The 24,820-nt window shown below is 44.0% G+C and overlaps 5 protein-coding genes across 6 annotated transcripts; 2 read left to right on the plus strand and 3 right to left on the minus strand.

The window, feature by feature from the left end:
- The first annotated feature begins 2,085 nt into the window (after positions 1 to 2,085).
- Positions 2,086 to 4,334, plus strand: si:dkey-1h24.6 (T-cell-specific surface glycoprotein CD28). The gene is made up of 4 exons (XM_061066856.1): positions 2,086 to 2,392; positions 3,139 to 3,465; positions 3,556 to 3,710; positions 4,006 to 4,334. Exons 1-4 carry the CDS (start codon positions 2,230 to 2,232, stop codon positions 4,117 to 4,119), a joined length of 759 nt encoding a protein of 252 aa, XP_060922839.1. The 5' UTR covers positions 2,086 to 2,229; the 3' UTR covers positions 4,120 to 4,334.
- An 892-nt stretch (positions 4,335 to 5,226) lies between these two features.
- Positions 5,227 to 11,366, minus strand: fastkd2 (FAST kinase domains 2). Its single transcript, XM_061067129.1, has 11 exons — positions 10,324 to 11,366; positions 10,125 to 10,228; positions 9,892 to 10,000; positions 9,654 to 9,777; positions 9,363 to 9,502; positions 9,002 to 9,174; positions 8,701 to 8,864; positions 6,455 to 6,688; positions 6,237 to 6,330; positions 5,720 to 5,834; positions 5,227 to 5,527 (listed from the first exon to the last, which is right to left on the minus strand). Exons 1-11 carry the CDS (start codon positions 10,942 to 10,944, stop codon positions 5,405 to 5,407), a joined length of 2,001 nt encoding a protein of 666 aa, XP_060923112.1. The 5' UTR covers positions 10,945 to 11,366; the 3' UTR covers positions 5,227 to 5,404.
- A 474-nt stretch (positions 11,367 to 11,840) lies between these two features.
- On the plus strand, positions 11,841 to 14,280 carry mdh1b (malate dehydrogenase 1B, NAD (soluble)). The gene is made up of 10 exons (XM_061066900.1): positions 11,841 to 11,867; positions 11,951 to 12,058; positions 12,196 to 12,330; positions 12,410 to 12,552; positions 12,638 to 12,806; positions 12,879 to 13,263; positions 13,356 to 13,497; positions 13,750 to 13,925; positions 14,008 to 14,144; positions 14,225 to 14,280. The coding sequence occupies exons 1-10, from the start codon at positions 11,841 to 11,843 to the stop codon at positions 14,270 to 14,272; spliced, it is 1,470 nt and encodes a 489-aa protein (XP_060922883.1). The 3' UTR covers positions 14,273 to 14,280.
- Positions 14,281 to 15,660: 1,380 nt separating this feature from the next.
- Positions 15,661 to 20,453, minus strand: retreg2 (reticulophagy regulator family member 2). Of its 2 annotated transcripts, none has more exons than XM_061066902.1 (9): positions 20,165 to 20,453; positions 19,594 to 19,697; positions 19,235 to 19,265; positions 18,766 to 18,895; positions 18,330 to 18,414; positions 17,996 to 18,133; positions 17,597 to 17,685; positions 17,287 to 17,422; positions 15,661 to 17,147 (listed from the first exon to the last, which is right to left on the minus strand). In XM_061066902.1, the coding sequence occupies exons 1-9, from the start codon at positions 20,419 to 20,421 to the stop codon at positions 16,345 to 16,347; spliced, it is 1,773 nt and encodes a 590-aa protein (XP_060922885.1). In that variant the 5' UTR covers positions 20,422 to 20,453; the 3' UTR covers positions 15,661 to 16,344. The 2 variants fall into 2 exon arrangements, with proteins under 2 accessions (XP_060922885.1, XP_060922884.1); XM_061066901.1 differs by having other exon boundaries at positions 19,235 to 19,268.
- Positions 20,454 to 21,578: 1,125 nt separating this feature from the next.
- On the minus strand, positions 21,579 to 24,660 carry prkag3a (protein kinase, AMP-activated, gamma 3a non-catalytic subunit). The gene is made up of 10 exons (XM_061067027.1): positions 24,543 to 24,660; positions 24,388 to 24,469; positions 24,248 to 24,306; positions 23,776 to 23,836; positions 23,626 to 23,680; positions 23,425 to 23,551; positions 23,154 to 23,319; positions 23,037 to 23,074; positions 22,153 to 22,299; positions 21,579 to 22,073 (listed from the first exon to the last, which is right to left on the minus strand). The coding sequence occupies exons 1-10, from the start codon at positions 24,621 to 24,623 to the stop codon at positions 21,957 to 21,959; spliced, it is 933 nt and encodes a 310-aa protein (XP_060923010.1). The 5' UTR covers positions 24,624 to 24,660; the 3' UTR covers positions 21,579 to 21,956.
- Positions 24,661 to 24,820: the final 160 nt, after the last annotated feature.

A 24,820-nucleotide genomic window follows, 5' to 3' on the forward strand; every position in this document is an offset into this window, starting at 1 on the left:
TGTGAACTTGAAAGAAAAGAAATATATCACATTAAAAGAGAAGAGAATAGAAATAAAAAGAGATGTGGGAGTATTTAAATTGCAGCCTCCCCTGAGCCGGAAATTCAGTCTGTGGAATATTTGGTTCTTACTGGTACAACATTGATATATGTCATGAATCCAGCAGATATTCCCTAATAATAATAATCATCATCATAAGAAAAAGAAAAAGAGGAAAAAGGAGGAGGAAGAAGAGTAGGAGAAAGATAAAGATAAATCAAATTATATCGATAAAATGTCAGTCGAAATCGATATTTAGCACTCAGAATGTCACATTATTGTTATTTGTTTATTTAAATACTTATATTTGCTCCTAGGGGAAGGTTGTGATTTTTCTAAACTCTTCATTATGAGCAAAGAAACATTTTAGAAATCTGCAGTAGATAAATCACATAAACCTTTAATATATATAGTTAAATTATAAAATAATTTAACCTCCTCACCGTGCTTTGACAAAGCAAAAGCATGATAGTGTTGTGTAGTAGTGATGATTTTTTGTATTGCCCATCCCGTATCATTATTACTATCATTCCTTTAAGAATAATATTTTTAAAATATGATTTTTTTAAAGATGGGTTATCGCAGACTGTCCCCTAAAGACACCACCGCCAGACAAAAGGGACATGTACCAGATTAAGAGATTATTGCGTGTTATCCATATGGACACATGGCATTACGAAGCCGACAATCCCCTTCATCAGACAACATTTTTTGGGAATGCTATAATCCCCACTTTACAATGAATCTGTCACCATGTGTCGCCACACAAAGTTCTTATTTTAATGGCCTCTAATCCCTTCTCTTAGTCTGTAAATCCTGCACAAAACTAGAAATAGTAAGAATCATAGAGAAGAATACTTTTTAATTTCTTGCTTTTATAGCAATTTAGCACTAGACTGGTCAAAATACAATGCTTTGTTGCCATCTAGTGGACCAAGACACACATTGCACCTTCTTCTCAAACCCATTCTGTAGATACTTATATGTGCTTGAAAAAAAGATAATGATGCCTAACTGATGGACTCACATTCAGAGTGTTGAGACTGTTTCTTGTTCACTTTTCTCAAAACTGATTCTCTGAGTTTGAGTGAGGTGATGACCCTTTTGGCCGCAACACAAATGTCACTTGAAACCAGTTTGATATCTGTTTGGCACTCATCACTGGCTGTGTTCAGTAAACTTTGCATTGGAACACCGGGTCATCGCACTTCTGGTCACACAGTCCACGTCCAGCTGGGACATCAACGTTTAACTCCTCACAGGGCTACTCAGCAGTAAATACACATATTTACAGTGACACATTTCGACCAAGTTCTGTCTCTTACATGCAAAAATGTTTTTAAGTTATAGTTCATGCATTCACAGGGAACCAGGAGTTTTAAAATGTTCTTTAAAATAGGTTTATAATAGGTCAATAAAATCCACTACAGAAAGGCCTTCATGCATAGACAATGAGTGCATTGCAAAAACACAAATTCACAATGATTCCATGTTGTTTTACTGCACAAATCTGCTTAATAATTACTATAACCATTGTGCATTAGTTACAATTATATAGAGCATGAGATTTTACCACAACTTACAAAAACCGGCTTTAAATCACATGCACAGCAATAGGAACAGAACTATCCAGCAATCAGCTTGTGGTGTAAATCAGTGCTTTGCAAAGATTGCAACTTGCAAGACATTCGTTCGCGCCAATTTCTACCAGAATGGAAAGAAATTGTACTTAAGTATAACATAAAATTATGCAAATAACAAAATATGTTGGTATACTTCTGATTTTCATCCGCACATGACCCATAAGGTAATATTGGAAACTAGTGACAGCATCAGCTACACAGTGCAGTGATTTTGGGGGTCAGGGGAAAAAAAGTTTGGGATCCCCTGGTGCTAAATGAACATATGATCATTATCTTACTTTACTGACACTTAAAGGCCTCAAAAGGTCACACTGGGAGAGAACGGAAAGTTCAGAGGAGGAAGTGTTTTTTCTTAAACAGGATGTTTTCCTCCAAGAGAGAGAGTGTGAGGTGCAGTCTCTGCAGAGCAGTGGGAGTGTTTCAGTCAATAGACCCAACGGGGACGTGATGTTTAACCGTCAGTGGGACGCATGCACAGCACCAGGGCGGAGAGTATCGGAGTAATGGCTCGTGTAGCTTGCTGTTGGATGATCTACGTGTTAATGTGATGAGAGGGAAAATCCTTGTGGGACATTTTTCTTCTGTTGGAGGCAAATTCACACTCACGCTGCGAGAGATGAAGACGAGCGTTGGCTGGACGTTCCTGCTGCTGCTGGGCTGCAGGTTATCCTGTGCCACTCATGTGTCTCCGAGCACATGCCCCTGCGATGGTAAGTCTCTACTGCACACGTAGTTTATCGAAACGAGAGAATTTCCTGTGCATGCGTGGGACAGTTTGGATTTGCTTGTGAACACTGGGCTGAGCATTCCTCAGTCTCTGCACAGTAAACAGGCAGATTAGTCTATTTAAAAATTGCAGAGGTGGTGTTTTTTAACTTTAACTGCTATTCAGTTAAGTTTAAACACGTACAACATGAAAAGTGAGAGCTGAAAGTAACTGTTTCCCTTTAGCTTACAATGAAGATATCCTCACGTCTAACCAGTTCACCATGATCAGAATGGCCTGAATAAATCAATACCTGGGCCAAGTTGAATCAAATCTAAAACAGAGGAATATCAAATAACCCGTGCCTTTGTTTCAACACTAAAACACACAACACCAGGTACTGCCTCACCTTAACCGCAACCTTCTGAGTCATATGCCACTCAAGCAGATTTCTGTTTTCCATTTGAATGTATGAAAGTGATGCCGGTTAACAGAGGTGCACTAAACGTGATAATATATTCCATGTGGGTTGCTGTGAAATGACGAGTTTCAAAGCCTGAATTTCAGTTCTGGGGAATTAAATGCAAGTAAATCTATCAGTAGATGCAGCAGTAAAAAGCCATTTTCTTTGAAAAGCTGTTTGGCCTTAGATTTGATCGTGACTCTGTTTACAGCAAAAGCAAACACAACGCTGGATTACACTGTGGAACATTTTCTTAAACTGACTCATTGCATATTTTCCCTCTCCAGTGCAGCTGAATACTATCTGCGTCCCCGGCAGAGAACAGGTGCATGTGCCGTGCCCCAACGTGACTGCAGACGAGATTATATTCAAACTTTTCAAGGAGCAGGAACTGATTTTCAACGTCACCTGCATGGCTGAAAACAACACGCTGAAATGCACGTCGCTGCACACCAGTGCTGGTGTGGGAGTGGAGAACATACGGCAGGAATCGGTGGATTTCGTCCTCACCGGAGTGACTGAGAGCAGCTATGGAACCTACAGATGTGAGGGCCTTGTAATGTTCCCTCCTCCCCTGAAAACTGTACCCAGTGCTGTGATGATGCTTGTAAAAGGTAAATCTAGATTCGTTTTGATGGAAAGTGCATGTTTTAAACATTGGTGTGCACACTATAACGGTGCACTGGATATTTCCTTTCTTCCAGGACACCCCTGCAGGTTCAAGACAGAGACCACTAAAGACAGCAGTATCTGTGGTGATAACCCAAGCCAACATCTGGACATCTGGATTTGGATTGTGATGGTTGCATTTCTAAGCATCTACAGCGTAACTGTCACTGTCATTGCCATCGTGATCTGGGTAAGATATTCCTCTGAAAGTGAAGAGTTTGAAATGTAAAATATATACCAAGAAGTACATACAATTTAATAAATACACTGGGTAATGTTTAGGAAGAGCTGTCCGATCAAACCTGTGAACTTGAAAGAAAAGAAATACATCAAAATAAAGAGAATAGAACTAAATAGAGATGTGGGAGTATTTAAATTAGCCGGAGCTGCCTCCCCTGAGCCGGAAATTCAGTCTGTGGAATATTCGGTTCTTACTAATACAACATTGAGATAATTCATGAATGTTTTCTTCATGCGTCCCCCAGGTCAGGATGAGAAAAGAAGCTTCCCAGAGTGATTACATGAACACCAAACCCAGAGGAATGAGGGACGGCAAGAAGAAAAGAGGGATTCAGAAACCAATACCACGACACTTCTGACCTCACACACGTCCTCCGGCCCTTTTCGCAACTATGCCCACTACTTATGTATAAAAAAGAAGGGACGTCCTTGTGGCTTGTTTGGAAAAGAACATTATCGTGATGGGGTTTTCTTTAAGTGTAAATCACGCTTGTCGTGTCTACACAGCAAAACGCAGAGTTCCCTTTGCAGCTGTAAAAAAAAAACAATAAATTAACTGTTTTGGTTTCGCTTACTTCGTGTTCCGCTCCCTCATTGTCTCTGCCTGTTTCTCTCTCACACACACACACACACACACACACACAACCCCCCTCTCTAGGTCGAACCCCCATCTCTGTGGTCACAGCAGACGGCGGTGTCAATATGAGGGGTTTTAAACCACAAGCGGCTCATTCAGCTCGTAAGTCGGAGTGCATCAGCGACCATTAAATCCAAATACAAAACACCAGGGGGCCTCTAAAAGCTACGGTGTCGAAAAACGTGAATTACCATAAACATCACTTTTTCCACGCTCTTATATCTGCGAAAACAGTAACGCTAGACCGTGTTTTCTCAGAGTCAACGTCACTGAGGTTGATGAGAATCAGATAAACGCTGACGAGAGGCGCACACATCAAAGAACAACAATCTGCACCACTTCCTGTCTCACCCCACCTACTTCCAACCCCCTTCTCGTACTTTCTGCAAACACAGGGACTTCACCTTCACCTTGCTCACCTTGCAGTTTCTGTGCAGCTACTGTGAGCGCACACAGGGTTTTTTTGGTTTCGTTTAGCGGCATTGGTTTTACTCATCTGCTGCAAAAAGCATCAGCGAGATTGACGTGTTGTTTCTGACAATTTTTTTTAGCCGTATTGTAAGAAAAGAACATTTCCCAGTCACTCCTCCACTTTTCAGAGTTGCAACCTAACAGGATGTTGTCAGCTCAGTGGATGAGTTTTGGACTTTTGGGGCACAGCTCCTGTTTGATAAGATGGGAAAGCCGAGATGACTTTGTCTGCACGCCATCATTCTTAACTCTAAAACCCCTTCATATCACTGGTTATGACAATTTAATGATAAAAACAAATCCCAGTCTAAAATATATCATTTTATTTTGAATTTTTGGATGAAGCGCATGATTGAATTGAAATTCAAGCAGTTTTTGTCTTGCTTTAGGAATACAGTCAGTTTTTTTTATACTATAATCACAAGTTTCCAGAGGCAACGTACATTTTATACACTTTATTAATTTATTTTCTTGTTTACAAAGCAGTAAGATGTAAATTTATGATGGTTGCATCCATTTCACACCGACGTCTGTCTTCAGGATTGTAGTTGCTCCATCTGCGGTTGTGTGTCTGACCTGTGGTGCTCTGGATAAATCTGTCCCCTGAGGAACTCTGTCCTCTTTTCCTCAGACACAGACTGCAGCTCTTGCTCCAATACCTAGATTTTGTAAAAACATAATAAATCGTGTTATCACTGAGATGCACTCAGCACACTGACATTGCAGAAATCCATAGCAATGTTTGTGGTTTCACCAATTTGTAACTGTAATTCTTTCTTCCCTCCAGATATGAGGATTCTGTAATTCCTCAAATTTGCCAAAATCAAACTGTGGTCATTTCGGAGTCTCACCAGAACAGGGTTATATCCCAAGATCTTCAGGTGGCGAAGCTTTATCGCCAGGGAACCACGAGGATTGGAGGAACGGTAGCAAAAAGCTGACTTAGGTGCGTAAATGACTGCAAATCTAGGACAAGGAGAAAAAGGGTTTATCAGCTTTTAAAAAGAACAATTTAATTTAGGAACAGGCAAGACCGGATGAAACTGAAGATCTGTATGTTGTAAAACAGGACATTAAATCCCAGAGCAGGTGAAGGTTTAGTAGAAGTTAATAATAACACAATAGTTGCAAACAGTCTACATGTCAAACAAAATTCAGTGCCCTGGTGTGCTCTTTACATTTAATTTTTTGTTGCATATCCAGTTAACTCCGAATGCGTCACCGCCTGATATTATCAGAACAAAACCTCCACACATCCTCTCTGGCGTCACCAAACATGACATACAGTTAGTGCACAGCAACAAAACACTGCAGAGATTTGCTGATGATTGCGTTTGTTGATTTCTGACATCGGAGCGGATCTCTTACCTCTGACTGCTCTCTGCTGGAGACAACGCTTCTCCTTCACTAACGCCTTCGGGCACCGAGGTTTGGTTCGACAGAGGTTTGGTTATCACGGCATCTGAGATTCAACACAAACACGTTACACATTTTGTAATGAAAATCCCTGCATAGTGAAAGTTACAGAGCAAAATGACATCACCAAACAGAAAATGGATTCTCTGCATCACGAAGATCCTCTTTACCTATGAGGTAGAAGTTCTCCACCATCACTGCTTCCTGCAGCATCGTGTCAGCCTGGTCCTCCAACACACTCGGCAAACATTGCGAGAGCCACTGGTTGGCTGACGGAGTAACTGGCGGGGTGGGGTCTCCCAGTAAGGATGGCGGGACAGTCAGGGGACGAGGGAGAGGGGGGCGGTCGAGACGGAGGCACAGGTCTATTGTCTGAAACATTCTGTTTTGGCTCGGCTTCGAAGCTGGGGAGAAATAGAAGAAGTTGAAATGGATGAAATTACAGTTTTTCTCGGTTGCTTTGGCTCATTTCACGAAACAGAAATGACATTCTCAGAGCACTAAGTGCAATTGGCAAAACAGTCTATATGGTTCAGCACAACTACATGGATCACCTTCAAAAGGTCATATATCACCCAAAACAGTTAACTCAAGCTTCAAAACCAAATCATTTTCTCATATAAATAGTCAGTGCCCCCAAAATGAAAAGTTCCTTCTCGATTGCTGTTGCTCATCTCTCGGGGGAAAAAGGACATTCTCCAAGGTTTAAATACATTTGCCAAAATAACCTAGATGGTTCAGCAAAACTCCATGGCTCACCTGCAAAAGGTCATATCTCTCCCAAAACAGACAACTTATCAGTCAAAACGAAATCCTTTAATCATACAAATAGTCAGTGCCCCCAAAATGAAAAGTCCCTTTGGCATTGTTTAAACACTACAGGTCAAAATGTTTAGATGTTTTGTCAGTATGTCAGTGGACCATAGAAATATCCCTCATGTGCACATTTCAATCTTGGCTCAGTCCTTTGACACTGAATGGTTTCAGTAGATGTTTTCTTTCCAGAATACTATGTGTAAACAGAAAAAAGATTAATTCAAGGTTTCACATAAAATACTTTATTGCAGTCATACAGCCATGGAAGCCATGCTGCAACCATCCCTGACACTGCTCTGCTGTGACATCACCACAAGCAGCATCCATTGCCTGGAGAAGGGACCTCTGGTTTTGAGCCCGATGCTCATAGACCCTCCACCTCCATGCAGATAAAAACTCCTCGATAGGATTGAGGAATGGGGAGTAAGGTGATAGGAGCACCATCAGCATTCTTGGATGGGCAGTGAACAACGCCCTGATGAGCGGGCAAAGGTGGAAGCTTACATTGCCCCACACAATGAAAAATGTGTGGGAATAGACACTATTACCATTTGTATTTAGTTGTTTACTTTGACTTTAGTTCAATAAAATTGAATACTACAGTTAACTCTACCATCAATAATTCCATAGTTGACTGACCACATACCTGTTTTCCCTGCGGAATGTTTGGATGATAGAGGACACTGTAGAGCGTGGCACATTAGGCTGAACTCGACGACCTGCCTCTGCCCTTGTGAGGCCATGGTTGACCACATGGTCCACAAGTGTAGCCCGAATTTCATCTGGCACAAATTGTTGTCTTCGTCCTCCTCGGTGCTGGTCCTGGTCAAGTTCTAGATATTTGATGGAAGCGTTTATGCTCCTGGATAGCACCTGTCAGCTAACTAAACTTACTGTGTGATTGGTGATCGGATGTGTGAAACTCCCCCTTGATTAGCTAAGTTCTAGTTGCACCTGAAAATTAAGCCGATGATCCAAGAGATCCATATTACAGTATATACCATGATGTTTTTCATGGTATTATGTGCCTGAAAGATTTTGACAGTGGAGTGAACTATTGTGCAGGTGATGATGTAAACAAGGAAATTATGCCAACATGTTCTGCAGAGAACAACCACTTGACTGAGAAGCAACATTCAGTTTAGACCAGCAAGATATATTCAATTGGTAATTGGGCTAACTGAAGGCAATTGTATCTAACCGTTTGCAAGGTGTCCTAAATCATATGAAAATTGTGCTTGTCATATGCAAGGCTGTGCTAATACAATTGCAATTTGATTAAAGGAATGAGATCTTCCAATCTGTTGTGAACAAGTGCCCAGTGGTTTGGAGGTTTGCACGTGTTGTTTTGAGAATGTCATTTCTGTTTCGTGAAATGAGCCAAACCAATTGAGAAAAACTGTAAACAAAATACTCTGATGAAATACTCTGCTAAATGATGCTGGTTATATTGATGTTTAAAAGGTTGAGGCATGTGGGAGTAGTTAGAGACTGAAACATGTACAGAAGAAGAACCAAGAATAGGATGAGAACAAGAAAACTATAGTGTTGACTCAGCATCCCCATAATAAATTGTGCCTGTGTGTGTTCAGTGTCTCACTTGTTGTGTGGAACTGCTCCACCGTGCTGTTGTGCAGGAGCTGCTCCAGAGGAGCCGAGGGGAAGTGGCCCAGGAGACACAGATGGAAAACAGCCTTTAAAAGCCCAAACCCAGACATCTTGGGCAGATAGGACTCCAGAACCTGAGTAAGACCATCCAGGAACCTTGAGCAGCAAAATGAAACCCAACATCCTGTCTTTTAAAATTGAAAATAATTTATTTAGAACAACTTGGCTTTTTTAAAGTGGTAAATGACACAGTCAAATTCAATTTGAAAGATGGAGACACGTGAGTGACCTACTGTTGTCTGTGCTGCTGCAGATCGTAGTTCAGAGACGAGTAGACCTTCAGGACACAGAGAAGGTCTTTGAGCGTCAGGTCATCTGGGCGGGCGATCACCTTCTCTACAAACGTCTCCATTAAGGGCGCAGGAGAGAAGGCGAGGTTCTCAAACACGGAGAGGAAGAGGACCAGCTGGTTAGACAGGAGAAAAGCACAAAGAGGAACAGTGAAAAAAAGAATCAGCAAAGACACAGAAACAGGCAAATCACAAACACAGCTCTTGTCTTTAGATGTTTGTGTATAAAATTCACTACAGAGAACAAACCACATATTTAACATTTAACAAAAAGGGATTAGGAGACAGCTGTGTGTTTCAGCACCTGCTTGTTGGTCCATAACTCAAGCGTTGAGACGACATAGTCGGAAATGCAAGTGAGCAGGTCCAAGTTTCTGTAGTGCAGCTCCCGACAGGAGAGCAGCACGGAGAACAATCGGTTGAAGGGGATTCCGTGGACGTTTTCTACGAGAGAGGACAGACGTGGAAAGTGGGGAAGCAAATTGGTAAGGCTTTAAAATTGATGTCCAAAGATAGTAGCCCCAATACTTAAATGATTCTCTTCTAATGATTTGTAACCAGAGTTACCGAAACATTTAATAAATTTCTTTTTTACCTATGATCTTCTCACTACAGACGTCCAGCAGTGGTTTGGAGAAGAATCCCATTGCGGCCATCGTAGAGATCATGTGCTGGGAGTTGGGAAGGCTGAACTGGTCGCTCATTGATAAAGCCTTTCTCTGGAAGAATGTAATAGATTACAGGTTAAGATATATACAGCTCAGTTAGATGGAAAACGATACGAATCACACCGACCACCTAATATGGTCAAAAATAAAGACTCTTGATCAGACCTCTAGTTTCCGTTTGAGGTTTATCGGGGCATCCTTCCCCAGCATGCGCATCATGGTCTGCAGCGACATGACATGCTGGATTCTGGGAAGACGAGCCTCCACCACCAGCCTAGGATACAGCCACAATAAAGAATGTGAATTAATCTGAAAAAGAAAGCTATTGGATACCCCAGAGGCTGGAAGGCTTTTATTTTATGAAGAAACTCTTGGATATTGTATTTGACTCGCTGTACCTCATGCCCTCCTTCAGTGCACCCACATTGGGGCTGCTGTCCATGTGTTCCAGACAGGAAGCCAAGATGGACAGACTCTTCTCGTCAAATTCGTTCAGTTTATCCTGTGAGTGGACAAGAAAACCCATTTCAACACACACAAAAACACTACAAAGATATTCCATGTGGTGAAAACATCTTTGCTTGCTGGACTGCTCACCTGACAGACTCGCAGAAAGGTCTGGACCACCCGGCTGCTTTGAGGCACACCCAGATTGACCATGCTCAGGAGGGTGTACGCCACATCTTCACCACGCATGACCCCCACCTCCTTCAAGGCCATCTGCAGCAGCTTGTCAAATTCGGGATGCTCGAACATCAGCTGCAGCTCGCAGCGCCGCTGCTCGTCGGTCATCTTCTTGGTGGACGTCCACATGTGGGTCAGGCAGTTGCTGACCTGTCGCACCGTGGGAGCGTACTTACAGGTGAGGTCCAACACGTCGGACGGCGAGCCGCAGCGCTGCAGGTGGTCAAAGAAAGGAGACTTCGCCGGTTTCTGTCCCGAGGCGCTCACCACAGACTGGCTTTTATCAGATAGTGAAGAAGAGGAGACCGGCCTCTTCACCCCCGAACCCTCAGCGTGGGCAGCGTCCTGTGAATAGAACCTGGCTGACCTGACAGAACCCATGTGCAGGCACGTCTGGCTCGGCCTCGGACCCCAGGTGGGGGCTGTGTCTCTGGGTGATGCTGTTGCTAGGAGACCGCGCTGCATCACCTGAGATGAGCGGCTGCAGAAGCGGAGGGACCACCTCACCACCTCCTCGGTCACCCACACAGACATGGTGGTCCTCTGATGGCTTAGAGGCCAGCGAACAGGTGAATATCCAAGCTGATTTCAGGAATCCTGTCCGGATGAAGAAGCTACTAGAGGCTCTGAAATGTATGTTCAATAAACACAACTATCCCTGATTTAGCTTTAATAACTACCTGACAGTTTCAGTCTGTTATATTATAGAATAAATACGGACGAATAATGTAAATCAAAGGTCTGTGACTGAGCTGCCAACAAGGTCAACAGCCTCCTTCCTCCGGGGTATCAAAAAGGGGCTAATCCCGTTAGCATAGGTTAGCTACACGATGCTTCCTACCTTGTGAGTATTAGCGTAGAAATAATTGTCAATAATAACTTCACATTTCATCATTTAAGTCCTTTAGCGATGTAAAAAGCAGCAACATTAGAGCGACCATCTTCACAACACGCTTGTTCCTGTGTCCGCCGCCGTATTAGGTCCCCCTGTCAACTTAGTACGTCCTTAACACTGCCAATCTAAAAATAAAAGAAATAGCGATTGTTTCTTAATCTTAAACACTTGACATATACGACTTGTATTTTTATTGTATGAATTAAATATTGTAACAAAATTTAAATAGCACGCCTTTGTGTATTAAGATGTATTTATTTTCGATGCTTTTTGTGGCGTTTCCGACACGGACTCAAATAAGCGCCGCACCCGCCGTTTCCTAGCAACCAACGCCGCGGCTGTTTTTCACCATCCTATGTAGAATAAAAGGCAAAGTTCAAAATCTAACTTTTCCTTTGGTTTATCACAGTTTACCTCCAAAGTGTGTGGCAACAAAGGCAGCTGCCAAACCTCCTGGTATCAAGGGCAGCCACCTTTACATATCGGTGGCAGGTTTGTTGACACCGGAAGTTTGAGTTTCTTTACTGGGGGAAGAATGGCTAAATTCGTGCTTGCTGGTAAAGTTGGATTTTTGACATTTAAGCATTTAAACGTGTATAAAACCATCGTGTTTCTGATTGTTATAATTTCATATCTCCAGGTCAGACGGACTGTCCTTATTATGCCAAAGCGGAACTTTTAGCGGACGCTCTGCAGCGATGTCTGCCGAATTTCAGCATCCATAAGATCTCTATCCTCCCAGATGACTGGCTGGTATTATTATTATTATTATTATTATTATTATTATTATTATTATTATTATTATTATTATTATTATTATTATTATTATTAGCAGTAGAAGTGGTGGTAGCAGCAGTAGTAGTAATATAACCTCTGTCTGTCTCTGGTAGGAATGGCTGGAGAACACTTGCCAAGCAAATAACTGGAAACACGAGGAGTCCCCTGTGATTTGGAGGGAGCTGGTGGAGCAAGGGGGCAAAGGGATGCTCCTGGGGGGCTTCAATGACTTTGTTGCGCACTGTCTGGTAAACAGAAGTCCTGTCACCTCTAAAATCAGACAATCCAGACACTCAAAAGTTCTTCAATCATTCTTTAATCGTGCAGGAATACTACAACATCACGTCTGACATGACCATGGACACGATGCTGAGTATCGCAGCAGAGAATCTGGCGGCCCAGCTGCTCCTGATGGAGGAGGAAGCCCACCGCCTCAGCCTCATCAAACCTCTCCACCTCTGGATCAGCAGGTGGGTTGGTTGGAGAATTTTTTTTTTGCTCCACTGTACTTGTTTTTTCTCAGTTGACAGATTGGGTGTGAAACTGTCTCTGCAGTGCTCTCAGCCCAACCAGCCACTTCCTGATCCCCAACCTGCTCTCTGCCAAGGTGTTCCCCCTTGCGTCTGTCATCAGCCTCCACCTCTTGGACCTGGAGGGGGACGAGGAGGACCTGCAGTGGCTGAAGATGTCGGCGGAGGACCTGGCAATCCCTATGCTCCATCAGGTGCAGTACTTATACTTTTTTTTGCATTAAATCCCAAGGAAAGCAAAGCCACTCAACCATATTTATTCGCAGGTGACCATTCACACCGATCTGGAGCTAGCCTTCCAAGGAGCGGATGTCGTCCTCCTCCTGGACGAGAACTGGGCTTCTTTGAGCGTCTCTGGTGAGGAGTGGTCTAACGACAGCGATGCAGAGAGTGTCGATGAGCCGGAGAACAGAGAGAAGAAGATGACTGTAATCACCGATATCTACAACGAGTACGGAAAACTGATCAACTCCAGGGCGAACGAGGAGGTGAAGGTCATCGTGGCCGGCGACTCATTTGTCAACCTGAGATGCTCTCTCCTTCTGGACAAGGCTGAACGTATTGAGACCCACCGATTTGTCGCCATGGCAACCCATCTGGAAAACGAAGCAAGGTCCATACTGTCAAAGAAGCTGAAAGTTATGCCGTCAGGTAGCTCATTTAAATCCCCAACTTCTGTCGCATTCTAGCAAGAGCACTTTGCACGCAGGACAAAATAATTCTGCCCTTTTCTTCTTCTCTAGATGTCACAAATGTCTACGTGTGGGGAAATATCAGTGGTAGTTTCTATGTTGACGTGCGGAGGACAAATGTTTACAACTTCGATGGGGCAATTATTGGACCATCTTTCTTTTCCCAGCCCATCCTGACGATCTTCCACGACAGGTTTGTTACATTAATAACTTTCATTATTTTAAGCATTAACACAAGGTTATTTGAGATTGTGTTACACTAGATTGAAGATGTTGTATTAACTTGCACTTTGGCGGGCTAAAACAGAATATCATCAGATCGAGCGCAGGTCTATGATCACATTACAATACTGCTTACCAAACCTGACCCTGCTGTGACATATATCTGTGCCCATGTTTGTGCTGGGAGATACCAAAAAGCCAATTATCTGCGTCTCCCTTCCAGGAAATGGTTGGAGACAGTCTTTCAGGACTTGGTTCGATGTCAGCGTGCGGCTGTGGCTGAAAAGACCTGCCAGGCATCTGCCATGTCCAACGCCAACGGGGTCCTCACAATCCTGAGGGCTTGGAACGGCCAGTGCACTCCAGGTCGAGTCTTCTCTCTGGGTGTCCTGTGTCCAGGTAGAAACAAACGCCCATTCCATATTAAACCTCTAATAGACAAGCCAGAGTTTAAAGAGGATTGTTTTTTGGCTCCTCTTAGGCAGCTTCGATCTCCAAGAAGGCATCGTCCTCTCGGTTCCAGTGACCTTCACAGATGATAAATGGTCCCTGTTTGAAGTGAATGTTAGTTACGAGCTGAACGAGAGACTTCAGGTTTCTGCGTGTGAACTCCTGACGGTTTGTGAAACTCAAGAAATACTTTCACAGCGACAATATGTTGTTTCTAATTTGCTGAAAGTACATTTTTCTTTTCCCAGGAAAGAGAACCTCTATCAGAAGATTATGATGACGAGCTGGACATCTGAGACATTAAAACAGATGGAAATAAAACAGGTTTTACATATAAGAAATTCCAGCACCACATCTTATGTTTGTTTCAGTTTGTTCTTTTATTCTCTTCAGTTTCACATATGGAGTTGCAGTTTTATTTGACCGATTTAATGACAACAAATCTTTTGCTCGCTTTGTGAAACTCACCCACAGCTGTTATATGTCTAGATGTAAAAGATCAAACTGAGTTCTTTATGGAAAAGGGAGAAATTAGAAAATATATTCCTTTTTTTAAAGTGTACAGTTCAGTTTAATATAGTTGAAGCGGTATTTTAAGCATAAAACACACGACTACCATACACAAACAAGTCTGTTAATATCCTTGAAATCCACCTATTTCCATTTATAGTTCTTTGAAACAAGGACACATCAGAACTTCTACTCCCCTTGTTGTTGATTTCGATATCAATCAAACCAAAATCCAATTGGATCTTCTAACCCTGAAACATTCCGATTAACTTTTTGTTTTTGTTTTTCAACTTTGTGTTGTACTGTCACTGACGAGGAGAACTTGGAGAACAGAGTGCGGTTTTTACATGCAGAATATACACGTTCATTTTGAGCATTTCTACACTATACACAAGGAGGCGTCGACTGAAAACAAAAAGGTAAAGGTTAGTACAAATGCGATGCACGACAACAAGTGGGGAAATGGACATAAAGTCTGTTATGTTCAATTTGTACAACCCACCCCTGAGATTTGGATGCTGAGTGGCTTACAAAATAAAACCGGACCTCTTTTTACAGTCGACTATATTGTTTAAATTTCTTTTTGTCATTAACATCCTTTCAAAAAAGAAAGACAAATAAATCTGCTCCGGTAGAAGTATGAATCTTTTGGAAACTTGACCTCAAATATTAAAATTTAAATACATGCTTGATTCATGGCATGCATGGACTCGTTGTGGCTCCAAGGAAGTTATTTGGTAAATATACATATCCCAGTGATGACTACACATGTACAAATAGTCGGGCCTATCTAACGAGAAGCCGGCGTTTTTCCATTAAAGTTGTAGATTCAAGAATAAATTCAATTACGTGTGGCTCAATTACAAATGGACGTGTGAAATTAAATTCTATTCTCACGTGTAAATAGAACACGAGGCATCAGTCACAAAGAAGACAACCAGGAACATTTCTTTTTTTTGTTTGTTTTATCTCGCTACACTGATTTCACTTAGCTCTACTACCTGTCAACATCCAAAAACGTCAAAGATTTTAAGTTTTCGTTTCCAGGCAACAAGTGAACGATCACCGATGACCGAATGCTTCCGTCAGAACTGTAACCACGGAGACACGGATAAAGTCAAAGGATAAAACTATTTGAATAACTAACTCTGGGAATATGGGACTACTCAACCTAGATGTCCATGGCGTCATCATTAATACGCTTATCATCAATCATGGGCAACTGAAGGGAAAGAAATTAACTCCATTTCAGGAAAAAAGCTTTAACTGACCATTAAATTAAATAATTTATAGTATATATATTAATAGTTATTAATAGTCATATATTCCAACATTTCAACTCTTCATAAATCCATTTCGATAAACGTCTGTGTGAAAACAAGGTTGAAGGGTTCAGCTCGGCCAAGGTAGAAAACAAAAGGCATCGAGATTTGTCATGACGCAGTAAGAACTTTGCTCAAAGCAAACGCTAAATAAAGCAGAAGTCAATATAAAATGCGGATACAAGGATAACCTGTGCTCAGCCGGCGGTGTGACGCCACAGTAGATGCATTAACGACGATTCTGCGTCTGGATCTTTTGTATTTAAGCGAACAGAACAAGCCTGACAGAAGCTGCTGGTCCCGACAGTGTCATGGTCCCGGACCACCGAGGCCGAGCTGAACCCGGTGAGGTGAGGCTGTGAGAACAGAACGAACCGAGTAATCTCACCCATCCTCCGCCTATCAACAACCAACGGTTAATACCAAACTCTCTGATAAATGTTTTGTATATAGCAGTATGAATATAATGTAGTTTTAACAAACGAATAAAAACAAAACAGTAGGAGGTGGGAAGGGGGGTGGGGGGGATAGAGAAGCTATGACTGCGGTTGATGCTGAGGAGATGGGGGCGTGTCCAGAGCTCCGCCCACCGGCCGTCTGTCAGAGCTGATGTCCAGCTCCTCGTCCGCCTGCTCCAGTTCACTTTGGTCCAGAAGCTCAAAGTCCTCCTCCTCGGTCCCGACCAGTGTGTCGTCATGCGCCTCCTCGCTGGTGCTGGTGATTATCGTGATCGCCTCATCCAGTTCTTCTTCAGGCCCCAGCGGCCCTAGTGTGGTGACTGTAGTGTCCGCGGTGGTGTTGGTGGGCGGGTCGGAGGTCTCCAAAGCGCCCGGGGGGGTTTCGGTGGGGAGGAACTCGGCCAGGGGGGGCTCCTCACTGGCCTCGGTGGACGACAGCAGCGCCGACAGAGTGTTCTGCACCACGGTGGAGATGGCCGTGCTCACGATCTCCTCGCTCAAGGCCTCCAGGGACTGCTGTGCACCCTGGGTCACGGCAGCTTCCTTCTCCTCTTCCTCCTCCCGACTCCCTGCTTCCTCCCGTGGGCCGGTCGCTGGCAACATGCCCTCTTCACCCCCGGGTGGCCGTCCGTGTCCGTTGAAGTGCGTGTTCACAAAGTGGAGGGGGGACGCCAGGTGCTGGATGAGGAGGCTGGCCGGGCTCAGCAGTTCTCCCTCCGCCTGAGCACCAGCCTGGGCGCCGTCCACCTGACTGGGAGCTCGCAGGGGGAAGTGGAGCAGGTGGTGCTCGATGGACGGGAACTCCTCCACTGAGGGGAACTCGGGGAGATCTCGGAGGTAGGACTCCTCTGGTTCGCTGTGTAAACTCTGCAGGTCCAGATCTAGGTCCAGGCGGAGATGAGATCGTAGGTAGAAGACAGAAAACAATAGGATCACATACTTTTAATCACCACCTCATCCAGAGTTGAAATGACCTTTGACCTTCCTCCCAAGCAAAACACTACTTCTGTGATTGTTTACCTTCGGACACGTCGGTGAGTTGAGGAGTGGTGGCTCTGGACACGGAGAAGCCTCCACTCTCCAAGATGGACGCCTCCTCGTCCGACAACTCAGAGTCAGTGATGGCCATCGCCAGAGCCGTCGTCTTCACATCCACCTGAGCAAGTACACAACAGGGTTTTCATTACATCACAAGTACAACACACACATATCATCCCTCTGATCTGTTTACAGTTAATATACAGGCATAGTTCAGTAGATGCTATGAGAATGTGGTGGTTCTTTAAAAGACAGATTTATTACACAACACTTCAGGGCTCAGTGTCCATACCGTTGGGGCAAACAGAGACAGCTCCTCCTCGCTATCACTCTCTGTTTCGGCTCTGGGCTCGTCCCCCTCTTCCATCTCTTTCTTCACCTCTATTAAAAAACACACACACATTTACAAAGCTGCAGCTGCATAGAACATGTACCAGAGAAATGTGATCTGGGACCAAATGTAAGCGGATAATCTTCTAATCACACACTTCCTTTAAGGTCAACATGGTTGCATTGTCACAGTTACATAACTGGTGGTGCAACCATGGCTAATATTCTCCCTGCGTCTGCAGTGCTTTGTCTCTGAGGTTAAGCTGCATTGATTAGTTGCTCTCTGCATGCTTAAATCCCGTCATAATGTTATGCGAGTGTCCATGAATCTGTAACCTCGAGCCGTCACAGCAGCACTCACTCCTCTTGTCGTGCTTGCGGTGCTCGGTTTCTCCCTTCATGCTGTAGTCCAGTTTCATCAGGATTGGCTCCAGGCCCGTGTACATCCGCTGGATCAGTTCGTGGTAGACCACCAGCGGCCACAGCAGCACGCTCAGGCCTGAACGGGCACATGGGAACAACATTTGAGAACCGTGTGGTCCTTGCATGAACCAAAACTAACTGGTACACCGTGTGCTGCTGCACATGGTGCGCATTCCAGAATCAAGTTACCTGATCTATGAATGCAGAATGAATAAATAGAACACTTATATAATGACCTAACATAAGCAATGTTTAGGTGTTTAAGGACTCACCTATGATATAAGAGATCATGATTCCTGGTACATAATGTCCAACCACGGCGAGTACAAAGCAGCTGCTGCACGTCATCACACAGAACTGAAAACCAGAAAGAAAGAAGAGAAATAAGACGAACATCACTTTCAGACTGCAAGGAGGAGAAAAGCATCTCTGTGTGTGTGTGGTGTGTTAATGACAGTATAGGATGTCTAAAAGTGTTCTTGTAGCAGCAGCACATTAGACGCAAACCTTGAATTTAATAGGGTTTTTAGTCTTCTGTTGTTTGTGATTAGCAATGTTTATTTTGCACACAGCGTTTGGCTCAGTCTGCTCTCGAACCTGAACGAGAGAACCTGCACGTACACCGACTCTTCAGCCACCACAACCTTCATTTTTACGGATTCAAACTCAAAACAGAGAGAAACACTGTCAGGAGTCGTGGTGCTGTACCTTGCCATGGTTCTGCTGCTTGTACTGCAGCATCTCCTGCAGGTAGAGGCAGCTCAGCAGGTAGCTCTCAGCCAGCTGGTGGCTCAGCTCAGGAACACTGAGCAGATGCTGCTCCACGCCCATTGTATCACTGTGTGCAGCCAAGAACACACACACACACACAGACACACACACACACAAGCAAGCACAGGCAGGGAGCGATCAAATCAGCACTTGTAAAGAATACAAATCTGCACATTAACTTCTCCAGGTTGAAGGAGTCCATGCTTGTGTTATGGAAGCGGAGGGAGGAACACAAATAGAACAGCTGAAACCAGACCAGTCGTCTAACATGAGTTAAACCGATGTCACTCAGTCATAGGGAGACTTCACAGTGTTCAGTGGAAATTGACATAAGCTGTTATATGGAATTGTTTCATTTGGACGAAGACCTGTGTAGTATGGTGTTTGTCGTGTACACACTACACACCTTTGCACCGGGCGAGCCTCTGCTTGCTGATCTGCTGTGGGAGGAAAAACACACAATTAGGAGGAAGAGAAATTTGAATATGGCTGGAGCCATTTGGGCAAACAGGATTTTACATATATTCTTCACTCTGCACATAAACTCAGGTTTTACTCTTTACTTTGCAATATTTCACAATGCATATATTCTGTTCACACTGAATATACTAGTTCTATTACATTTGCAGGTTTTGCATGTTTACTTATTACTTCCCTGAGGTCTATATTTGACTGACACACACAGCAAACATATCTGCCCCTGGACTAATAGAGGATTAATTAATGGCTTTAAATGACATAACCTGAGATGGAAATCCCCATTACCAGTGACAGTGGGCACCTTGGGCTTCCATCTCTCCAGGAGCATGAGTCCCATCAGGGAGACACTGAGCAGGAAGAGGGGCCGCAGGGAGGTGGAGGACAGGAGCCTGAGCACACAAACAACACACCAATTAGCATGTTGCACATTAGATTTAACGAGCTGATCAACAAGGAGCCTCTGCTGGTTCTTCTTCTACGTTTTGAGGCTGTAGTTGTCACTGACAGCTGGTGGCCAGGGCCCGGGCCACTCAGCATGACATGAGGGTTTGCTAGCATGGAGCTCCACACATGCTAACAGCTGAAACAACACAACGCAAATCTGGGTTTTTGTTTTGTTTCGTTTCACCAACACAATGACGCATTTCCTGATTTTGTTCAACGCGTAAAAGACATTTTAACGAGGCTGGGAATGGAGCTGGCAGGGGTTAGCATGCTGCGTTAGCATCAGGCTAAGGACGTGGGATTAGCTAACTTGTGTTGACCGCCCCCCCCTCGGGAAATCCCCGCCAGCCGGCTGAGACTGGTGTGGAGCTGTGGGACCAGTGGGGGTCTATGGGACCAGTGGGGGTCTTACCAGAACAGCGTGTTGAGGGTCAGCGCCACGCAGACGCTGCACAGCGGCCTCTCCCACACCAGCAGCCGCTGGAGCCACAGCAGCGGCGGCTCGTACGGGGCCAGCCAGCCCTGGAGCCGGAGCCGCAGGCGGACCAGCTCCGGGTCCACGTCGCCGCCGGCCTGCTCCGACGAGCCGGCGGGGAAGAGCGACTCCAGGCCGACCGAAGAGGAGGAGGGAACCGGGGGGAGACGCGTGGCCTCCTCTCCGCTCGCCATGTTGCTCCCACACTTTGTTGTGTTGTTTTGGAGATCACGGGAACGGCAGCGTCAAGCTCTACGGGGCGGGCAGATACACACACGTCCGGTTGTCACCCTTCAAAATAAAACAGGAATGATGGTGAATGGCTATTTATTTATTGAAAGTTAGAAAAAAAAAATGCAATAATTCTGAAGTATTGACCTCTGTGAGAATAAACACACAATAAAGGATTCAAATGCAACTTTAAATTGTTATCGACAGTAAAATATTTTCTTTTAATTTATTTATATTGTGCAGCTTTAATATTTAATTATTACTTAATAGAATTTTCAGTTATCTATCTATAATTATTTTTATTATTTTCATTGAGTTGTGTAATGTATTGTTCGCATGACCACGTTCATGTGGTCCTTAAAATAAGAAAAAGATCCTAGGAGGAAGACTGTATATCTTAATCTTAATCCATCATGATGCACAGTGTTTTTTTGGTGTCAATATCTCTATATATTGTTAATTGTCGTACTGAAATTTTGTGATACCCAATGTAAATTTGCCATTGATTCCTGTTCTACTGTGCCATACCTCCTGATAAAAATATTTAAAAAAAAAATATATATATATATGACGTAATTTTGTGCATGCTGGTTATGAACAGATCAGGTTTTCAAAATAATAAATTTGAAATCTTATATTAATTTCACAGCTACCGCCACATCTAGTGTAATAAACGCATTTTAATTATGATTTTACCTTAAATACACAGTAAGTTTCCGGGTTTTCTTTCCATTTCTGGGAACTTGACACTTGCACAGATGGGCGGACGGATCAGGTGAGAAAATCTAGTCACGTGTTTCCTGTTTACTGTAGGATAGGGTTAAAAGCTCCAGGGCTCCACCGTGTGGTCAGAGACACCACTGCAGGAAGGTTGCATAAAGTTGACACACTTAAATGAAAAGATCTGCAACTACTGATACTATAAACTGTGCATGTTTCATAGCACTACAAAAATAAATACATGTGTTAATTTTCTATTATATAACAGTAGTTTCAGCAATTTAAGTCCTAGATAAAATAAATGAAACACACACACAACTGAGTTTTGTTATAAATCTTTAATACAGAAATATATCATATTAAGTAAACATATGTTGATCAATTTGATCAAAATGCAGCTAATACCAGTGCAGGAGAAGACCTACAGAGATTCATCACAATATCAATGCTTCAGTATAACACAGGCTGCAGACATCATATTAATAACAGCAGCACAGGCAAAGAAGTGATCTCTCATTTTAATCACATGGCGACTTCTGGAAGACATAAAGAAAAGCTGCTGTCGTTCCACTCAGTCATGAGACCCCAAAAAAATGGAGGGTGGTCCCTGCTTGCGTGACTGGAAGCACGTGGACATGCCTCGTGTTCAAAGATCTGGTCATCGGCACGTTATGTGGAAGACGTTCTCGTTTGTGCGTGACAAGATGATGTGTGGGGGTCAAAGGGCCGACAGGGTGGGAGGGAAGAGGGGGCTCCGGGGCCTCCCTGCCCCCTGGTGCTAGGACAGAAGGGTGTCAATACCTGCAGGGGATAAGACCATGGCCTGCAGCAGGTCCGACAGAGAGATGATGCCCCTCACCACATCAAACCTGTCCACCAGGACCAGCCGATGGACCTGGGATTAGGAGGGAAATGACAATGTTCTTCTGTTTGACTTCAGAACAAATCCTGAGACTTCTGCACAGACTACCCACCTCAGCTCGGACGATGCGGTCTAAGATCGTTTCCAAGGTTTCGTAGGGATAGCACTTGATCACTCCCTCGACGAAACACGAGCGCCTGCGGACGGCTTCCAGCATCGTCATGTCCAGATTGTCGTAACTCTTCTGGGCTGCGAGGTTCTGCCGGGGAGCACAGACACTTCCTGATGCTGCACGAGGAACTTTAAAGCAACACTAGGTAACTTTTACCATAGATATTATATATAAAGGCTAGATGTCTCGTCTGCGTTGCTGGCCAATGGAGACGAACGTCCGCACATGGCGGCCATCTTGCTAGGGGGCAGCTCGCCCACCCATAACATTGTGTTGGTAGTGGTAAATAACCATAACTTGCTCAATTTCCAACCAATTTTTAAAGGGTTTGGTTTGTTATAAACGTCAGAGATGTAGATATGACACTGCATACTTATGAATAATTATGTTATTTTCTAAAAAAATTGAATAATTTATGCAGTGTCATATCATAACTACATCTCTGACGTTTATAACAAACCAGATTGTTTAAAAATCGGTTGAAAATTGAGCATGTTATGGTTATTTACCACTACCAACACAATGTTATGGGTGAGCGAGATGCCCCCTAGCAAGATGGCCGCCATGTGCGGACGTCCGGCTCCGTCGAACGAGACATCTAGCCTTTATATGTAAATCTATGACTGTTACTATCAATGTCTGACTGCATAGTTCGACTCACTGGACTGAAACACAACTGAACAATGGTTGTTTCCCATGATCCCTGATTTTAAAGCTGCTACTTTAAGGTGAAACAGTTGCATAGTGTTGCTGTAAGATCACAAACAGCCTTAGTTAAACAATAAAAGATAATTAAGGACATAAGATTTCTCTGTGGTACTTACAATCACATCAAATCTCGAGTAGAGCGCCACCACTTTACCTGGGAAAGCATTTAGTCAGCCATCAATTCAACCAAATACATCTCTAATGCATAATCTTTAAAGAATAGAAGAGGATACCCAGTTCGTCCACCACCGGCAGTGCAGACACCCGCCGCTCCACGAAGATGGCGAGGGCCTGGTGGAGCGGCGCCGTCTGCTGAACGGTGGCGATGTTCCTGAACGTGCCGATGCCCAGCTCCTGGATCTGCCTCCGGATGAACGCAGGCTTGGGAAGTTTTTTACCCTGAAATAAAAAAAAACACCAAACACCACAGTATAGGAGAAACAGAACTACCAGTACCGCCACATTGAGTATTTCACCGAATAGGCGAACTGGAGCTTGCCTTACGAATATATGGAGGAACTTGAGGATTCGTTTGTGGGTGAGGATGTGCAGGACGTTCCCAGACTCCGGCTCGATGACGGGCAGCCGGTGGATCTTGTGTTTGAGTAAGGAATAGACGGCGTCAAAGAGGCTGCGAGGAAATGAAACACTTTCAGTATTTAACCGGATTTTTTAGAATAAGAAATGTGCGTTCTGTGCCCTCACCTGGCTTCTGGGGAAATACTAATAAGGAAGTGATTGGAATACGGTAGGTAGACGTCTAAACAGAGAGACGGAGGATCAAGCTCTACTTGGAATTCACTGACACGTGTGTGTGCACAGAGGTAATGTCACAGATCTGTGTTGGTTATTTACTTTGAGGAGAATCACCTCGCCATGTCTCAATCCTGTGGCTCTCCAGCTCGTGCATTTGAACCTGGGGAGAGGAAACCACAAGTCTGAGGCTTCGGTCAAGGCCGAGATTCACTCCACAGGCCGCTCACAGCTCAATTAATCCACCTTTGCTCATGAAATAACTTCAGATGGCTCAGTTTTCAACACCAGGACCAAAACCTCACGCCATAAAACGAGTTATTTCCTAGAGTGTTGCTGCCCTCATCCACGGGTCAGCAGCTAATGTCCCCACCTGTTACTTTGACTCTTGAACTTTCCCGGGCTTATAAAGGTCGTGGTGTGCTAACTTCAAACTGTAAATAACTTACCGTTCATATTGCACAATCCTTTTTACAGTGTTTATAATATGTTCATACTTTATATTGTTTCTTGCAGCAAATTTGGCATTAAACCCTCGTCACACAAAAAACAGGCTTCACAGTGAAGTACTCACCAAAGGAGACTTGTAATAGAAATTGAGGATGTTGATGAAATCTGTAATCGTCAGCATACCTGCGACCCGAGAAGGATGTAAGTTCCCAGTGATGAAACACTTTGCAAAGACTGTTATTATCCATCTGTTTTTCTTCTTACCCACAAATCTCTGCACCTTGCTGTCCCACAGAGGCGCCGCTCTCAAGCCGTTTGCCACCAGTGCAAAAAAGGCCGTTTTCACCTGTGGAGGTAAATCCATTGACTTCAGTGTGTCAGAGTGAGGATGTGCAACAACAACCTGGATGCAGGCTCACTTGCAGCTTGGTGTCGAATATGACCAGTTTACAGCTGGTTGGAATGGCTGTGTAGCAGCAGTGGCTCTTCATGAAATCCATGTAGACCGTGGTGTCAGCGCCTGGGAGGGACAGCACAGAGAGCACACACGTATACACACATGCACCAGAGCAGGGAAGGAGGCAACACAAGTGTACACACAAACATTCCACCTCCTGGTTGCTGGGTTCCCTTCTCCTTCCCCGGGGTCTGCAACAAAGCCAGAAAAACAATCCCCACATGACATTTTGAAATCCAC

This window comes from Limanda limanda, chromosome 23 (genome assembly GCF_963576545.1).
Source record: "Limanda limanda chromosome 23, fLimLim1.1, whole genome shotgun sequence".
NCBI classification, from domain to species: Eukaryota; Metazoa; Chordata; class Actinopteri; order Pleuronectiformes; family Pleuronectidae; genus Limanda; species Limanda limanda.

Excerpts from the sequence above, each read along its gene's own strand:
- si:dkey-1h24.6 (XM_061066856.1), top strand. The coding sequence starts at position 2,230 with ATGAGAGGGAAAATCCTTGTGGGACATTTTTCTTCTGTTGGAGGCAAA. Across the intron at positions 2,393-3,138 it reads GAGCACATGCCCCTGCGATG|TGCAGCTGAATACTATCTGC; the intron begins GTAAGTCTCTAC and ends TTCCCTCTCCAG. Across the intron at positions 3,466-3,555 it reads TGTGATGATGCTTGTAAAAG|GACACCCCTGCAGGTTCAAG; the intron begins GTAAATCTAGAT and ends CCTTTCTTCCAG.
- retreg2 (XM_061066901.1), bottom strand. The coding sequence starts at position 20,421 with ATGGCGAGCGGAGAGGAGGCCACGCGTCTCCCCCCGGTTCCCTCCTCC. Across the intron at positions 18,415-18,765 it reads AGCAGCAGAACCATGGCAAG|TTCTGTGTGATGACGTGCAG; the intron begins GTACAGCACCAC and ends TCTGGTTTTCAG. Across the intron at positions 17,148-17,286 it reads ACTCACCGACGTGTCCGAAG|ATCTGGACCTGCAGAGTTTA; the intron begins GTAAACAATCAC and ends GCCTGGACCTAG.
- prkag3a (XM_061067027.1), bottom strand. The coding sequence starts at position 24,623 with ATGGATTTCATGAAGAGCCACTGCTGCTACACAGCCATTCCAACCAGC. Across the intron at positions 24,307-24,387 it reads CAAGGTGCAGAGATTTGTGG|GTATGCTGACGATTACAGAT; the intron begins GTAAGAAGAAAA and ends CTCGGGTCGCAG. Across the intron at positions 23,837-24,247 it reads TCTATTACAAGTCTCCTTTG|GTTCAAATGCACGAGCTGGA; the intron begins GTGAGTACTTCA and ends TCCTCTCCCCAG.
- fastkd2 (XM_061067129.1), bottom strand. The coding sequence starts at position 10,944 with ATGTCTGTGTGGGTGACCGAGGAGGTGGTGAGGTGGTCCCTCCGCTTC. Across the intron at positions 9,778-9,891 it reads ACCTCAAACGGAAACTAGAG|AGAAAGGCTTTATCAATGAG; the intron begins GTCTGATCAAGA and ends ACATTCTTCCAG. Across the intron at positions 5,528-5,719 it reads TGGGATATAACCCTGTTCTG|GTATTGGAGCAAGAGCTGCA; the intron begins GTGAGACTCCGA and ends TACAAAATCTAG.
- mdh1b (XM_061066900.1), top strand. The coding sequence starts at position 11,841 with ATGGCTAAATTCGTGCTTGCTGGTAAA. Across the intron at positions 13,926-14,007 it reads TCTGGGTGTCCTGTGTCCAG|GCAGCTTCGATCTCCAAGAA; the intron begins GTAGAAACAAAC and ends GGCTCCTCTTAG. Across the intron at positions 14,145-14,224 it reads CTGCGTGTGAACTCCTGACG|GAAAGAGAACCTCTATCAGA; the intron begins GTTTGTGAAACT and ends TTCTTTTCCCAG.